Source organism: Eulemur rufifrons, chromosome 5, assembly GCF_041146395.1.
Source record: "Eulemur rufifrons isolate Redbay chromosome 5, OSU_ERuf_1, whole genome shotgun sequence".
Classification (NCBI taxonomy): domain Eukaryota; kingdom Metazoa; phylum Chordata; class Mammalia; order Primates; family Lemuridae; genus Eulemur; species Eulemur rufifrons.
Window position 1 is genome coordinate 48,897,501 of NC_090987.1, and position 17,749 is coordinate 48,915,249.

The following is a 17,749-nucleotide window of genomic DNA, read 5'->3' on the forward strand; positions in this document are numbered from 1 at the left end:
CAAAAAACACCAATGACTTGCTTTAGATTTGTGGTGGGGCCATGCTGGCCCATGCTGCATGTTTTAAATTTTTTTGTTTTCATTTTGTAAACAATAACTAACTCAAATTATTTCAGTGATATTTTCTTTCCTCTTATTCCTTTCTCTGCCCCCAACTCTTTCTTAAATTGGATTTAAAGTTCTTACTACTAAAATGTATGTTTTATGGATAATCCTTCCCATGTGGCTTGGCTTTTATATTTCCAGGTGCATAACATTCATCTCTTGAAAAATTGCTCTATTTTAAAATAGCTACTATAATTTTCCTTCACTGTCATGGAAGTGTTTGTTTTTCTCACATACGTTCAAATGGCACATGAAGAAACATGGGGTTATTGGAATGTGGCACAATGAGTAATGGGCTGGAAACTCAGAGGCTCAAAGTTCTGGTTTTGCCACTAACTCGTCCTAAAACCTGGATGAGATGCCTCCTAATCTCTGTGACCCAATTTCTGGTTATCTTTAATGGTGTTAACACTAGCGCACCTCATGTAGGGACAATGTAAAGGTAACAGCCATAAGCAAACATACTATAATATCGATTGTCTAACAGTAGCCTATTGATTTATAAAGGATATCTACATTTGTAGTTTTTATTTGGTCATTATAATAATTCTTTTGGAAAGGTGGCCTTCCTGTTTTGCAGTTTAGGAAATCACAGCATGTAAACAAGATAGAAATTCTAGCATTATGTATGTACGTTTATGGATAGTTTGGGGTACACAATAAAGTGTATGTAAACGCAAACATACGTAAGCACACTTTGGACATTGTGATTCACAATGAGGGAACCTCACCTGGATAGTGTTGTTTCCGTACTTTTACTCCTGGAGTAGGTGCACTTCGTCCTCAGAGTTTCAGTACGTTTGTTCCTTTCTAAAAAGGACTTATGACAACCTGTTTCCCTTTTACCATAGAACATTTTGCTTTTATCTTTTTTATATGAAATATGAAACTCATGTAATTTTTAAAATTGCTGTTTTTGTTGCTCTTAGACATGAGGAGGGCTCAAGTGCCAGGGTGTCTAGAAAACTTGCCTCCATCCGGAAACTCTTCAGCACTCAGGGGTAGGTTAGTGCCGTGGGTGTCAAGATACAGGGAACTCGTGGAGACTTCTGAGAGTGACCGTCCTCCACTTGGGGCAGTGATTGCATGTTGGGAAAACACCCCCACTGTCAAGGAGAAGTCAGTTGTTCCAGAAATGGGAAGGGATACTGGTGCCCAACTGCAAGACGGTCATATTGCATTGACCACAAGGAGCATCACAGGGCTAAGGTTTCATAAACCAGACTACTTTGTTGTCTTTCTCTAGGTTATACCAAGTGATTACCAAGTGGTGGTACCGTTACAGGATAGTTCTGTCTGGTAGAACTTTCTGTTGGATGGAGACATTCTGTATTGGTGCTGCCCAATGTGGTAGCACTTCATATGTGGCTACTGAGTACTTGTAATGTGGCTGGGGTGACTGAGGTCCTGAATATTTAATATTGAGGAATTTTAGTTCATTTTAACTTAAATAACCACCACATATGGCTGGTGACTACCAGATTAATCAGGGCAGGTCTGTAAACATTATGCTGCATTTTTGTTATTTAGGAGACTAATTACAGTTACACCCAGGGTATGTTGAATTCACTGACTCTTGAGAACACATTGGGGGTGTTAGGAGGAGGAAATGTATGAGAGAAATGGCAGTTTAAGCCTAAGTAACTAATGTGGAATTGCAGTGCCAAACCCTCATAACGATGGTGGCTTTTCAGAGGTGACCAGAAAGTGGTGTTTAGGGTTGTGACTGTACTTTGATTTTGTTTTTGCAGGATCCTTCATGCTGGTGAATGCTTCGGGGAGATCTGAGGGGCAAAGAGCCCACCTGCTCTTACCCCAGCTTAAAGAGAATGACACGCACTGCATCGATTTTCACTATTTTGTATCCAGCAAGAGTAATTCTGCTCCTGGGCTACTCAATGTCTACGTGAAGGTCAATAATGGGCCTTTGGGGAATCCTATCTGGAACATATCTGGAGACCCAACACGTACATGGAACAGGGCAGAACTGGCCATTAGTACTTTCTGGCCTAACTTTTATCAGGTATGCACTTTTCTTCTCATTCCATGGTTTGAAGCATCCTCTAATTTCTAAAAATATAAATTTCTTATATCAGTAATCAGAGAGGGTGTAAAAAATGTTATTTTTTTATATACCAGTGTAAGAAAAACCTACATTATTTGATAAGGAGTGTCTTAAAGCTTTGTGAAATTAGTAAAAAAAAGAAAAAGAAAAAAAAACATGATTCAAAATTTGTGTATGCCTAGCATATATTGTGTTAGGGAAATAAAAGCAGTAACCTGCAGCAGGGCAAGAAGTGCTCTCTGCAAGGACATTTTACTTTCTAGATTAAGTAAGCCGTATCTGACCCAGGGAGACATAGCACTCGAGGCTAAAAGAAAATGTCCCTTCTTCTGCTAATGGTCTCAGGAGTACATGAGTCATTAAGAAATGAGCCCTTGTGGAGATGAGCTGGTGAAGTGCAGGTTTCTGCCTCCACCCACGTAAGAAATGGGAAGAAAATACCATATGCAGACTGAGTCCTTGTCATGGAGTGGCTGCTGCAAGTCCCGTCCTGTTATTTTGGAGGATCTTTGAGACCCACAATACCCACTTTGAGTTCCTATTTAAAGTTGCTGAGGGACAGAGGCCAGGGGCAGTTAAGAAGTGATGCAAAAGTAATCCTGATGTCACTGCCCTTCTGTGGGGACGCCTGAACACTAGAGCATCCTGACTTTGGATCAAAGGTGGGAAATTAGTGACAGTGGGTGTTTGAGGAGCTTTTGCCTTTTGTCCACAGAACCTTTTAAAAATAGCTTGATATTGAGAATACTCAGTTACTTTCCAGCTAAGACGAGGCACAAAGAGGATTGTAGTATTTTGCCTTTCTCTCTCTTAGTTCCTTTGGCCCAGGAAGGAGCCAACTGGAACATGCGTCTAAGATCATTTTCCATGTTTGATTTAGGTGCTTGGCTAGACTCAGGGATGGGAAAACTGGGTCTTTCAAGGGCTGTTTCTCTTCAGAATGGGCATGAATGGCATCCAGGAATCCATGCGGCAGGTTTGCTGTTTTATTAGTTAAGATCCATCAATCCCAGTTCCTCTACCCTTGGAATGATGACTAAATAGGCTATAAATTTCTTGCTTAAATTACCTTTGTACCCATGTACCTACAACAATTTCTGGCCTTTGATGAGTGATAAATAAATTTTTTTTGAATGGAAGTAAAGAGGTAGTGAAAGCTCTGTTAGTAACATATGTAAATTGTTAAGATCTTTTACAGTACACTTTGGCGATAAGTTTTAAAAGTGTTAAAAACTTAGATATGTCTAAATTAGCAATCCACTATTAGGAATTTATCCTAAAGAAATAATGGAGAGTGATTGCAAATAATTATTTACAAGGATATTTATAGCAGCTTATTTATAATAAAGAAAAATCAGAAACAGTATTATTTCCAACAATAGAGGCTTTGTTAATTTATGCTACCTCAAAACAAAAATTCGTTTTGCATCCATTAAGAATAATGTTATAGAAGAAAATTTAGTAATGCATTTAAACTTATGTTATTAAATGGATAAAACAGGTATAAATAATTTGTTAAATTCCACTTTTAAATTTAAAAAATATATAATAAAGACTAAAGTATATTTTGAAATAAATACATAAAAAACTGGTATCTCTGTAGCTAGTGGGATAACAGGTGATTAGATTTTTTTCTTTCTGCCATCTGTCATATTCTCAATTTTCCCCAGTAAATGTGTACTGTTTTTGTTCATAAAACAAAAAAGAGTAAAAATTAGTTTTTCCTCCAGAAGGAGAACATTCCATTTAACCAATACCCTCTTTTTATATAAATGTACTAGTAACCAATCAGTAGTTTAAGTGAAGAATATGGCCTTGGGGACAGAGTTTCCTCTTTCATAGAATTAAAAAGCAAGCAGGGGAAGTGGGGTTTGGCCGGGCTAGGCTTCAAAAGGTTTCTGTATGGTGTCCCAGGCTAAGAAGCTGAGTGTGATTACAAAAATTCTTTTGGAGGAGACCTTCCCAAACTAGAGAAGATGGAGATCTGGAATGTTTCCAGTGTCCCTCTGGGACCAATTCTAGGCTCTTCCTCAGCCTCCAGGTGTCTACCAGCGTGGGGCCAGTGGGACACACTCCTGGACAAGATTAGAAGCTGTGTTCTACTCCTCGCTGCCCTGATGTTCTCTTTGGCCTTATCCATGCCCACAAAAAACCTCTAGAGTGAGCTCTCTTGAGACCCTTCACAGCCTCCAGAGTCACAAGGCACTGATTTAGCATGACATTGGCAGTCAGATCTGGAATTTCTATTTGCCTTTTACCTACCTAGCTCAGAGAGTTAAGTGCATTAAAGGAATGGTTTGATTTATAAACAGTCTTGAGAGACCAGACTTTATAAAGGAATCATCAAACTACATTGAAAGTAGGATGGCCCTATAAATCAGACCATTGTCATTCTCAGTGAATTCTTACTTTCTTGAGCACCTTTGGATAAAATGTTTTGCCGTCCCAGTTGTGAACCTCTGAACCTAACCCCCAGGCCTCCCTACTTTTCACTGTGATCTCTCACACATGACTGAGTGGTGCATGATTTACCAAATTCAGTCAGAACTGTATTCTCATGGCTTTTTTGATTCACTTTAAAGTTTATTGCTTCACTAGTGTCTTAGTCTGCTGGGCTACAGTAACAAAATACCATAGACTGGGTGGCTTAAATAACAGACACTTATTTCTCATACTTCTTGAGTTTGGGAAGTCTGAGATCAGGTTGCAAGCGTAGTCACATTCTGGTGAAAGCTCCTTTTCTGGTTTGCAGATGGCCATCTTCTCGCTGTGTCCTCACAGGGTAGAGGGTGGGGTGGAGTAAAGTGGAGGCGGGTGAGGGCAGGCTGGAAATGCAAGCTCTCTCATGCTGCGTCGTATAAGGGCTCTAATCCCATCATGAGGGTTCCACCCTCATGGCCTTATCACCTCCCAAAGGCCTCACCTCCTGATGCCATCACATTGGGGAGGATTAGGGTATCAGTATGAATTTTGGGGGGCACACAAATATTCAGTTCATAGCACAGATTGATTCGTTAGGTTAGCTTCATACCTTGAATTTAAAGGTGGATTTGTAGAGGTTCTTTAATACCATGTTGCTAAGTTTTTAAGAACCTACTGATCAACACCTGTAAAAGGTAGAGATCTGCTGAAAAACCATGTGTTCATTTAATTCCCGAGCACTCCAACCCAGCATCAGCCTTTGAAATTTTAAAGGCAGAGCTAAGGTAGTACTTTCCTCTCATTTCCCCTTTATGTGCTGGGTAATAAACATACTGAAGTCATCACCCTAATAGCAACATGAGCTATTAAGTAAATGGCACATTGTGGATTCTGTGAGAGGGATGTCAGCAGGAAACTTCCCAGACACCGAGCCATAGGCCTTAAAATCACCATCTAAGACCTGAATGATGTTTCCCAGTTGGGATCAGAAGGACAAGCTGTATTAACAGATGTGAAGTAGAAGGAAAACACATACCACTTCCTATTTCCACCCCCAGCCTAAGGTGTCAGCATAACTGGAGATGGTCATTAAAAAATGCCCAGGGCAAAAAAGAAGCTAGAACAGTTAAGCTGTCAGGTTCTGCCAGGAGAGGGTTTCCTGGGGCTGCAGATCCACTCCTCAGCCCATGGGGCAGCGCACCCTTACCGAGGAGACGGCTGTTGTATCCTGATGCTCTTAGAAATGGGAATCGTGCAAGAGCCCATCTGCTTAGGATGTGATTTCTCGTACAGATTTCTTTACAAGGAGTTCTGTACTGGCTTGAAGATGTGACTGTGGTTTGTGACTACTATATTTGTAGTTGTAAAATATAAAATAATATTTTTCTGGTATTATGTGTACATGCATGCTTGTGTGTGTCATTTTCTTTTGTGAACATAGTGTATAAGAATCAATATCCAAATGGTGCATTCTTTGGATACAGATAGGCTGTTTCTGGGCCTAAAGGCTGAAGACAAGATAATAGGGCCTGGGTCTCTAAAGGAGGTGGTACCCTCGAGGGATCCTCTGTCAGGGTGCAGGGAGGCAGCTTCCCCAGATAGCACCTCTATATTATTATGTAGGCTGCAAGATACATTATAGAGATCTAAAAAAGTAATGTAAGGTTAACATGTACTTGAAATATTGGTATATTAAAATAGTTTATTTCTATTCTTTTTACATTAGTAAGTAGTTTTGATATGAGTTAAGATGGATAAATGAACGCTTTTTAAGGAATTTCTTATAAATTGTGTGAAAATGGGCAGCATCAAAGAACATATGCTCTGGGTTGCACGGAAGTGAGCCCTGCCCACTGATAAGCGTGGGCGGCTGAAACATCATGAGCCTCCCGTTCCCAGTTACGGGGCTGAAAGTGATGAGTGTGCAGGGTGTGAGGATGGAAGAAAAAGCTTGTTTGGGACATGCTGGCCTCTCAGTTGATGATGGTGGTTTGTGTAGCCACTATTAAGACTGCTAAGATTTATGGAAGACAGTAAAAATGGAAACAGTTAATAGTTGAGTGCCTTCTCCCTGCTAAGGTGTTAAATGAGAAGGGGTTCCAGAAACAAATCCTTTTGTGTAACACTGGGTGAGGCAAAGTGAACCAAGTTCTTTCTGTCAGAACATTCCAGAACTGTTATCACCCTTCCCTGGACTTGTTTGACTACTTCTTGAGCACCGAGTGTGCTGTGTTGGGCTCCTTGGGTCCCTGTTTCCCTTTGCCTCCTGGACCTTTGCCAAGAATGTCCATTTCTCACATAGTTTTGGCTGCAAAATATGGAGCCGTATTTCATCTTGGTCAGAATCAGAGCTGTGCAGTTGTTGGATTTGGGAACTTTTCAATCAAACTAGAACAACTACCCTGTGTATTTTTGATAAACATAGTAGGTCTTCTTGGGCATCTCCTGTTTTCACAGTCTTTCCCGAGCACTAACATTATCTTTATTTAGGCATTTGTAGAATTTTGAAAAGTTTCTTAGCAGAATAAAGTGTCCTTGCCACGGTAGTCATTTTATGTAGCTTTTACTATCTGTGGTAGAATAGTGTTCCACAGGTACACATCACAGTGGTAACCTGCACGGAATACAGCTATTGCAGGTTAATTACTGTTCGTTAAAACATAAATTGTCAAGTATTTGGCGATTAACAGACATTTAATTCCTTAATTAGTGTTTGTCCTAATTGCTGCTGCTTAGACCTGCCCTTCCGTGGCTGGGAACAGCAGGGAGGTGCCGGCCACCTGCCCTCCTCGGGGCACCTGCTTCCTTTGATTTAGACATGGACTTCCTGCCATTGGAAGAATAATATTTTCCTCTCACATTCACCCTCTTGCTTTATTGTGCTGATAAAAAACAAAAAAGAACTTGGCTTTGATTCTGCCACCCCTCCTCTTTCCTCCTCTCCCACCCCCACACCCCTGAAGCAAAGGAGCCACGACTGATTTCTCTGGGTTCTAATTGTGTGTGCACCCACAGAAGCCTCTAGAATCTCACCCGCATGGCCTTTCTCTCTGCTTTCAGAAGACAGCAATTCTGAGTCCACTCAGAAGCCGGGGAGGGAGTGACCTTTAATATAAATGTCACTTTGAAAAGAGAAGAATGCACAGGTAGCCTGCAAACCCCCTCCCACTGCCTCTCCATGAAGGGTGGGGATGGTGGGCCTGGGCAGGCCCAAGAGGGGTTTGGGGATAAAGTCATCAAACATGAGAGTCTCGTTGGCTTCCTAGAGCCTCCTTGTTAAAACAAATTTCTTAGATATGCCAAAGAGTCCCAGGAGGAGATGCTGAGTGGATTCTAGCTCTACATTTTTTGTGCAAGAAGAACAAAGAGGAGCTTGCACTTTGGGGGAGGTGGTGGAGGAGGGGGGCCTAAAACCAAGATTTGCCCTTTGTAGGTCTGACATCTTTTCTGGCAAATGAGGAGTTGAGGGAATAGGAGTGACTTGATCTTACCCATCCCTTCACTTTTAGCTCCAACCTTCATTGCCTGCACGACTGCCCCAGCACCTGTTTTTTTCATGTATTTGCATCCAGCCCACTAATTTTCTAGGAAGCCACATAAAGCGGCAGCAGGCCCAAGTACATATGCTGCTTAGAGACTGTGTTTCAGAGCTGAATTGGTGAGTGTTTTCCAGATTGTGTTCCACAAATCCAGAGAATGTTAGGAGGCATTATTTGACCAAAGAGGAAGAAGAACTGATGAAGGCAAAATTGGACAGATTCTGTTCTGCAGGCCATTCGTGAGCCTGAGTATGTTTCTGAATCTCCAGAATGGACACGTGGCAAGTGTGGGTGCCCAGCTGGGGTCTGGGCATCAGTTTGGGCTTTTGCAGAGTAGCTCTTGCGTCTAGTGTTCCCTGAAGTACACTTGGGAAATACTGATATGTACCAATTGAAAATAGAGCATACCTTGACTCCATAAATTCCTTGACTATGGCCCTTATTCCAAGTGCCGTACAAGTGAATTGCTTCATGCCTCTAGACGAGGTGGGGAATTTGATGTGGCAGTGAGATACAACTCTCGCGCGGGCCGGAAAGCTAGTCTGAGCAGCTGTCTCATACTCTGCATTTTGCGCTTAAAACAGACAGTATGTTTTAAGAAACCACTGGGGACACAGTAGGTTGTCACTTTAATATTGACACAGCTGCATTTAGGAAGTAGAACAATTCGTGTGATATTCTTTTTGTCCTCAAAGATCATATTTTTGTTTATTTTTAAAAACTTACCACATCTCTAAATTTCATTCTCAACTTGTACTTCTTGTTTGATTATCAAGGACAAGTTCTTCTATTCTTGAGCGTCTGAATCTCTGTGTGGTTTACTGCTTCTTGCATATCAGCATTGCCCCTTATAACTTCGAAGCTGTGGGGTTTTCTTCCCCTCTACCTTAACTTTTGTCCACATCCTGTTTTACAGAATGAGTGTGTGAGCTGTGACCTTATCACGTTCTTTTCTAAACACGAAGGGGAAACAAAAGAAGTGAGGAAAGTCATGTTTATTCCTAGGAAGAACAGGTGAAGTCATTTAAGAATAGGCCTGACAAGCTCTAATAATTAGCTTCATTGCAAATTTTTCTGTCCTTTGAGTGCCATTACTTTTCCAAGGGTAGGTTTTTATTTTATTTTCTGATAACACGTCAACAAAAACAAATGCTGGAATATTTTGCTCCTGATTTTTCAATGTGATATATTTTGTGGCTTAGCTTTGGCTCTTTAATATTCTAGACACTTTTCTTCATATATTTTTTTTTATTTAACTCATTTGACAAAAACAACATCAAGTTTTTGTAAAAGGATAGGACCCAAGTTTGCTTTTTATTTAAATCAAGACCTGAAGGATCTACTAGGTAACGTGTGGGAGGACAGACATATACCGTTTAATCCCCTTTGTTCTGGGGAGTTGACTAATGACTTCCACCAGTACATTTTCCTTGGCGGGTGTCTGTGTTGGTAAGCAAATCCCTTTTCTTTGCTCACACATAGCAGGGAAAAGTGGCAGCAAGGAAAGCTAATTTTGCTCTTCACTGAAGCAGGGAGGATCAGAGATGCTGCAATGTTAAACTGCGTCCCCATCTCCTGTTTGGCAGGCGCCTAAAGGATTGCCTGATGTCAAACCTCTCACAGGCCAGCATCCAGGATGGCTTTTCATGAGCAAATGAGAGCACCAGTCAGTGGTTTAGCTGGCAGTTTCCTATCTGAGAGCAAATGGCTTCTCCCAGAGTCTTCAAAGGCTATAGGGATACAACATCTTGTCTCCTGAGATGTTATTAGTTGAGGGGTTGAATGAATATTGATTCTCTCTATTCTATATTTTCTTACATCCCATGGCTGCAAATAATATCTGGGAGCCATCAGCAAAACAGTACTTTGATAGAAATGGGGATTCAGAGTGAACCAAACACACTAATAGAGTTGATTCTCAGTTATTTTCTATAGTCATGTTCTATGAAGTCACAGAGAATGCTGAATTAATGAATACTGGACTTTGCTTCTATGGGAAATAAGGGGTTAGGTTCCTCTGGTCACAATTTTTGTCAACCGCTCAATAGCTAACCTTGTTTTATGTGTGTGTCTGTTTAAAGATGCCTTATGTGATTCATGTTGTTGATTCATTAACAGTGACCCCATGGCCAGCAGCACGATAATCCATGCCTGGAGGAGCTTCTCCAACACTCGTATTTTCTGTTTAAGACTCATGGCAGCCTCCTTGCACTTAGGAGCACTAGACTTAAGCACTACATTTGGGGCCATTTTAAAAAGCAAAATCACCAATAAAAAGCACAAAAATGTGAAAAACATAGCATTAAATAGACCACAATAAAGGATACTTTTTTTATAATATGAAAGCTGAAACAAGAAGACAGAGCATTGCCTCGTTTGACCTCACCTGGGAACATGTGCCTTGAGTGACTCAAATTTTTGCTGCTCTGCACATGTCCATAAATGACCATGACAGCTTTGCAAGTATTGATTTGGGGGTTACAAATACATTTTAAGGAGTAGGCAAATTCACAAATACAGAATCTGTGAATAATGAGGACTGACTCGATTTTCTGTTAAGCTAAGTCCAAAAAAAAAAAAAAAGCTGACATAAAGTGAAGTTCTGTTCTGTGTTGTGACAAAATTATTCAAAAATAAGAAAGGATAGCTTTGCAGTTCTGGCATACTGATACACAACTTTGCAAATAATCACAATTTAGGATGGGCTAGAAGGCAAAGACTTTTTAAAAAAAAAAACAAACTGTGTTTGGTGAAAATAAACAAAAGCATTTAGTCCAAACCTAACAACAAAGACAATAAAAGATCAGATGAGATCTAGGGGTTAGATTTTAACGTTAAATTACTACAAGTTCTCAGTAGTACAATGTCTTTATAGAAGATCTGACTTCTAAATGAATTGATTTTTATTTCATTTTATTTTGCACAGTGTTTGGGGGTCTACAAAGCAATGAGTTTTTTATGGCTTTGTTTTGGTATATTATAATTATATATTATTTAAAAACATTTTGTAATGATATTACAAGCTTATGTGGGCATTTCAAATACTACACATGTAGTATAATTGAAAACAAGTCAAGCCAGAGGGAGGGTCTTCTCTCTGCCATTGCTGGAATATGAGGCTCCCAAATGGAGTGTAAGGCATATTGTATTTGGCTGTGATAAAGTATTGCTTTTGACACATGCTTTCTTGTTAACCAGAGTAATGACATTGTATTGGTGAGCCAAGCAGGAAAGTTTTCTCTAAAAACAGGAGGCTATGTAGTAAATATTTCAAGCTTTCCAGGCCAGATGCTCTCTGTGGCAACTATAATACTTAGCTCTGCTGCTGTTGTAAGAAAGTCACCGTAGCCAATGCGTAAATGAATGAGCATGGCTGGGTTTCAATAAAACTTTACTCATAGGCATTGAAAATTGAATTTTGTATAATTCTCATGTATCACAAAATATTCTTCTTCTTTTATTTTTTTCTTAGTGGTGAAAACTATAAAAAAACTTCTTTAGCTTGTGAGGAATACAAAAGCAGGTGGTAGAAAAGCTTTGGCCCATAGGTTGTAGTTTGCCAACTCTTGATGTTAAAACTCTGTCATATAGTTCTTCTTTGCGTCTATATTTCTAGGTCAAATAGATGATTACTCCATCCCTTCCTTAAATCTGGAAATAAAAATTTTAGAACATCTATATCTACAAACTAAAGCACAGATGTGTAGGTGTATATATACATGGTTATGTATTTTGTGTGTGTGTGTAAGTATATATGCATCTTATACATATATAGTCTCTCATACTTGCTAGTTGAGGCTATTTGGTAACATGAAAGGAGTCCAGACTTGGAAGTCAGATAGACCTAGGATTACAACCCAACTCTTTAAGTACTGTATGACCTCAGAAAAATTACTTAACCATTCAGAGTCAACCTACTCATCCCTAAAAGAGAGTTAATACGACATACCATGTATGTTTAACTGGGGAAAATTAGATAATGTATACAAAATATACCTGGGACATGAAAGTATACAAATAAATAAATATTTTTTAGATTACTTAATTATTCTTTTTAAAAAAAAAAGATTTAGTGTGTGGCTCCCTAAAACCCAAGCCTTACATCTAATATAGAAGATTTTCAATATACTGTTCTGTTTGATAAAAATAAACACGGCACATCCCCAAATCAGTTTCTTACACCTTTCTTTTCTCTTGTTCCAATGGTACCATTGGTGCTCTCATGTTACTGTTTCCTCTGACCTCAATCTTTTTGGACCTGGATGCTGGCATTTTTAAACATTCCTTTGCTTCCCACTGGGTTCTGCATACACTTGTTACACTTCACTGGATCAGTAGTTCCTTCAGTAGGTAGTTCCTTATTTGACAAAAAGAGACAAAAATATTATTTTTGCTTTGAAGCCTTCATCCTAGGGGCAGTGGCTTGAAAGGGAGACAAGATGGAAAACTTGCCAGATAGCATGAATTCATGACAACGAAACCTTTAATGGAATTCTAAAATGTGTTTTTAAGAAACCAGGTTAAGATGGGCCTCATCTTTTGAGCCGCATGTTTTAACCCTTGTTTGTTATTAAGAGAAAAAATTTCTAAATGGTCAGTGTTTAAAATAAAGTTAGTAGTCAATCTAAGACTGCTCTGTATATAGCATCTGAATTCAGATATCTTCATTTAATCATATTTATTTCAAAACAGGAAACTTTTCAGTACAAATCATAGCTACTTTATAACTATGGTATGTATTGAAAGTGTTATATACTGAATTGTAAACTTGATGAAGCAGCTAATAAAACTTGTATTCATAAGTCACGAGTTTATTAAGAGTTATAAAATGATTTTTTGAAAAACTTGCTTCAATTTTTAAAGAAACATTAAAGTTATTGCTTCTATCTTATAATGCAGAATCAACCTTCTTATGTATAAACACTTAAATATGTGACATGAGAAACTTTTATTTACACATTATATATTAATTGTGTAGACATGCACACATAAACATATCCACAAAAGAGGTTTTCCTCTTCTTATCTCTGCAATTAGCTCTAAGTCGGTCAGTGCTGGAACCTACCAATTTTGAGATGCTTACTTTCAAAAGTTTCTAATTAACTGAAAGGGGCAGGCCATTGTTTTTTGAGTGTATTTATGATCACATTCTGTCTTTCTTTGCCCTTTGATTTTCTAGTTGGAGAAAAGACTAAGGGGACCAAATAAAGTTGCAGAGAAAAGCATGAGTTTAATTCTGTTGTTGTGGCCTTGTTAACAGGTCATCCGGCTGGGAAATGTGGAAGGTGTTGGCTTGTAGCTGAGCCTCTTTGCCTCTGGTGTAGTACGATTAGGGATGAAGGACAAATACCTGCTGGGACATCCATGGTTGATACCAGCAGGCCACAACTTTGTACTGAAGGTTGTGTTGTGTCATAGGCTTCCTGGCTTGTGTGGCAGGAGGAAGTATGGTTCTGTGGCAGAGAAGGGCCACATTTCTATGGGCGCCTTATTGTTTGAATCTGTCATTTGGCTGTTGTTTATTGTTGTCTTGTTCTGTTCTTCCATCATTCGTGTTCCTTATTTTTTCTCTAATTAAAGCGTAAATTTTATAAAACTGTCTAATTTTTTTAGATCCTCCAGAGCATGTAGTAAATATTTTATTAATATTTGGACTAAAGGACTAAGAAATTTTTGTGTAAAACTCCTAAGGGTCATTTATTCTTTGACATTGATGGATGAAAAGAACAGATTCAGAGAAGCTAAGGTAGCTTTTCTAGGACTATAATTTTCTTTGCTTCCTTCCTTTCATTCTCCTTTTCTTTGAAAGGGCCATGGCCCTCTATTAGTTTAAATAAAATATTAGGGATTAAATTTACACATACAGATCAACTTAAAACAGATACACATGAGCATGTTTTGTATAAACACTGTATTTAAAAAATTAATGCATCCCTTCAAAGAATAAGGATAATCCTATTTTTATTAGAAGCTTCATCCCTTATAGTTGATAAGGTAAATCATAATTTCTACAAGAAGATGGACAGTTTTGATGAGGAAAGGGATCTTTATTTGTTCTGTTCATGATATATTTCAAGTGCTTATCACAGTGCCTGGAAGGGAGGTGACACTCAGTAGGGCATTGAGATAAATGAGTGAATGAATAAGAGGGAGGAAGGGAGGAATGCAGAGACGACCGATGGAATGTAGGAAGGTCTGATGGACATTTTGGGTTTGGCTTTCAAAATTTATGACCAGAGCGATGTGCATTTGGGTAGCTGGTGGCAGTGGCATCGGCAGCCACCCCTTGGCTGTCCCTGCAGTGGCCATTGTATCAGAGCAGCTTGCGGATTCCTGCAGTGCCAGCTGTTGCTGTTCCCCCTTAGGACTGTTAACCGGGGGCCCTGTTTTGAGGGCCTCTGGATGCTTTTTCCTATACTTGCTCTCAATATCCATCTTCTTTTTGTACTCCCCATTGTCCTCTTATAGGCTTTAGTAGTAGAGAGATAAATTAGCAGGGTCCCATTGCAGGAATATCCATGTATTTCTTCCTTTGTCTTGTATTGTCAGTGAACAAAATATATTAAGCTTATGAATGAGACCAAGTTTAATGTCATTTTTGTTTTTCTATTGTGCCTCTTCTCTCCCATGTGTGTTTTATATTTTATTGTGATAGCATTGTGGCACAGTGTTGTTAGCCTCGGAAGAGTTTCTGGGATGACTTCTTATACCTGTGGTCTAGGAAGCCTGAGCTTTTTCCATGTTGGACTCCGCCAAGTGCTTCCTCCAGTTTTGCATCCATCGCATAAACGTAAATGATGCAGTCCCTAAGATTTAAGTTTTTGCTGGGGCAATGTGTAGAAGCAAAGACATATTTAGAGTGAGAAAGATTGAGTTTAAAGATTGTATCTACACTAGACTTGTTCTATTTTATTGACATTTACTTTGTATCTGAAGCTTTTCATTTTTTGAAATACGCAATCCTTGAGGAATTTTTGTATGAAGGAGTAATATCTTTATAGCGCATGCAGCATGTGCTTAGTAAATGGTAAATTTATAATTACTTTTATAAATTGAAATTTTTATGGAAAAAATTGTAGAGTTACATGCAGTAGTAAAGAATAATAGGGATGTTCCTATGTCCATGTTACCCAGTTTCCCCAAATGGTAACATTTTGCAAAACTATAGTATGATATCACAACCAGGATATTGACATTGTTACAATCTACAGAACTTATTCACATTTCCCCAGTTTTACTTATACTCATGCACACATGTGTTTTAGTTCTGTGTGGTTTCTTAACCTGAGTAGGTTTGTGTATCCACCACCGCAGTGAAGACGCTGAACAGTTCCAACAACACAAGGATCATTGAGATTGTCCTTTTGTAAGCAAACCCGTCTCCCTCCTGCCCCGTCTTCCTTCCTCCCTAACCCTTAGCAACCACTAGTCTGTCCTCCATTTCTAATATCGTGGCATTACAAAATGTCACATATATGTACATAAATGTTACATAATGTTATAAATGGAATCATAGAGTATGTAATCTTTTGGGATTGGCTTTTTTCACTCAGCATAATTCTCTGGAGCTTCATTCAAATTGTTGGGTACATCAATAGTTGGGTGCTTTTTATTGCTGAGTAGTAATCCATGGTATAGATGGACCTCAGTGCTTTTAAGCAGTTACCAGGTGAAGGATATCTGGGTTCCGTTGTTTGGCTGTTATGAATAAAGCGTCTATAAACATTTGTGTGCAGGTTTTTATATGAATGAAACTTTTCATTTCTCTGGGATAAATCTCTAAGGGTACAATTGCTGGGTTGTGTTTTAAGACTTACGGTCTTCCTATTATATTATGAGTCATGGTCCCCCTGGTAATATGGTTTCTTTTTGTGTATAAATGGAAGTTAAAATAATTTTCATATGAATCTTTAATAGCCTGACAGCTGACACCTTTAGGCAATTAGTCAAGTTAAGAAAATTGATTGCCCTCTTACTGGTTCTTCTTTTTTTAGCCTCAGTTTCTATGAAGTGGCTCCCTTATCTCAGAAAAGTCCATCATTCTTAGAACCTTAAGGAATATTGCCCTTTTCCTCCTGTCTTGCTTTTCCAGTGATAAAGGAATTGCTAATGCCGTCTTGATTTCAGCAATGTGAAAATTTTTATACCATACTTCCTTTAATTCATTCCTCTGCCATCTGCATTTCAGTTAGCTCAGTCTCTTCTCTGTGTTGTTAATAGGGCATCTTTCCTGGTCTCTCTGCCCTGCAAGCGGAGTCTTACCTGGCCACAGCTCACCTGTACCGCCTCAGGTCCCGATTCTCCTCTTCCTCTCCATGGCCACACCCACCTCAGGGCCCTCACACACGCCCTGGAATGGGCATTACCCTCTTCACACTCTCAGCTCATTCTCACCCTTCAGCTGTTAGCTCACATCTCACCCCCTCACTGGAGGCCTTCAGGTCGTCTGTACTTTTCTTTCAAACACTTACTGTATTTTGTTTTCTAGTTGTGTAAAACCCAGGACCCCACACGTTTCCATCTAGTCAGAGAGCCCCCTTCAGAATTGTTACCTAAATCTTAACATTGCCCCTTGAGAGAAGAAAACCTAAATGTGTGTATGGGGGATGTATTTTCCATACAATAAAATATTATAAAGTCCTTAGATTTCTCTCACACTCAGCGTCTCTCACAAACCTGACTGTGCCGCTGCGTAGGGAATCCTTTCCATTTTCTGAAACTCCTGGACATGAGGCCACAAACACTCTTCTGCCTGCATGCCCCCAGCTCCCATCCGGGTAGTTTACTCACCAACATGCTGCCGTCTCTGCCTGGTCCTCCCTCTCTGCACTTCCTTGCCTTTCGCACAGTGTACCTGTTGCTCCCCACTAGCCTTACAAAGTACCCTTTCATTGTAGGTTTTCTCAGGGTAATTGCCCACCCTCTGATTTGGGTGAATCATTATTACAATATTATGTTTGTGTGATCATTTGATTGTCTTCTCTCCAGAATTTAAGTTCTGTGATCTTAATGACCTTGATACTTTGCTCCCCGCTCTATCTCCAGCCCCCGGTACATGACTCCAAGTCTCTGTCTTATAAATATCCACTGTCAGCCACAGCCCCCCTCTGCCTTCCCAGGTGAGTCCTTGAGACAGGTGCTGTCCAACTCACCCACTATGCACTGACCTCCCTGCAGACTGGAGTGGGGCCTTATTTATCTATCTTTGTCCTCTAGAACCTGGACCATTGACTAGTGGATGTTAGGCACATGAATGAATGAATGAGTCAAACTCTGTGTCTTTTATATGGGAGATATTTGGTAAAAGTCTAACAGAATGAGTGAATAATGTAAATCTTTCTCATTTTTCCAGGTGGTTTTTGAAGTGATAACTTCTGGACACCAAGGCTACCTCGCTATTGATGAAGTGAAGGTGTTAGGACATCCATGCAGTAAGTTGTCTCTACTTTTAAATGTGCGAGTACATCTTTGGGGGCATATTTATATTAAAGGTTAAGAGAAGGGACTAAAACCTGGGGAGAAGTCATCCTGCCAAGAGAGTTCCCTGAAAAATCTCATGTGTTGGTTTGCCATCCAGAAATCCAAAAACCTGTATTTCATTTGGAAATGCCATGGTTTG

General features: G+C 39.5%; 1 protein-coding gene across 2 annotated transcripts in view; it reads left to right on the top strand.

The window, feature by feature from the left end:
• Positions 1–17,749, top strand: part of PTPRM (protein tyrosine phosphatase receptor type M) — a 762,555-nt gene that overhangs the window by 267,232 nt on the left and 477,574 nt on the right. For both annotated transcript variants that reach the window (XM_069468544.1, XM_069468545.1), the window contains exons 3-4: positions 1,857–2,128; positions 17,483–17,561. In XM_069468544.1, coding sequence (XP_069324645.1) covers positions 1,857–2,128; positions 17,483–17,561 — 351 coding nt within the window. The remainder of the gene's footprint in view (positions 1–1,856; positions 2,129–17,482; positions 17,562–17,749) is intronic.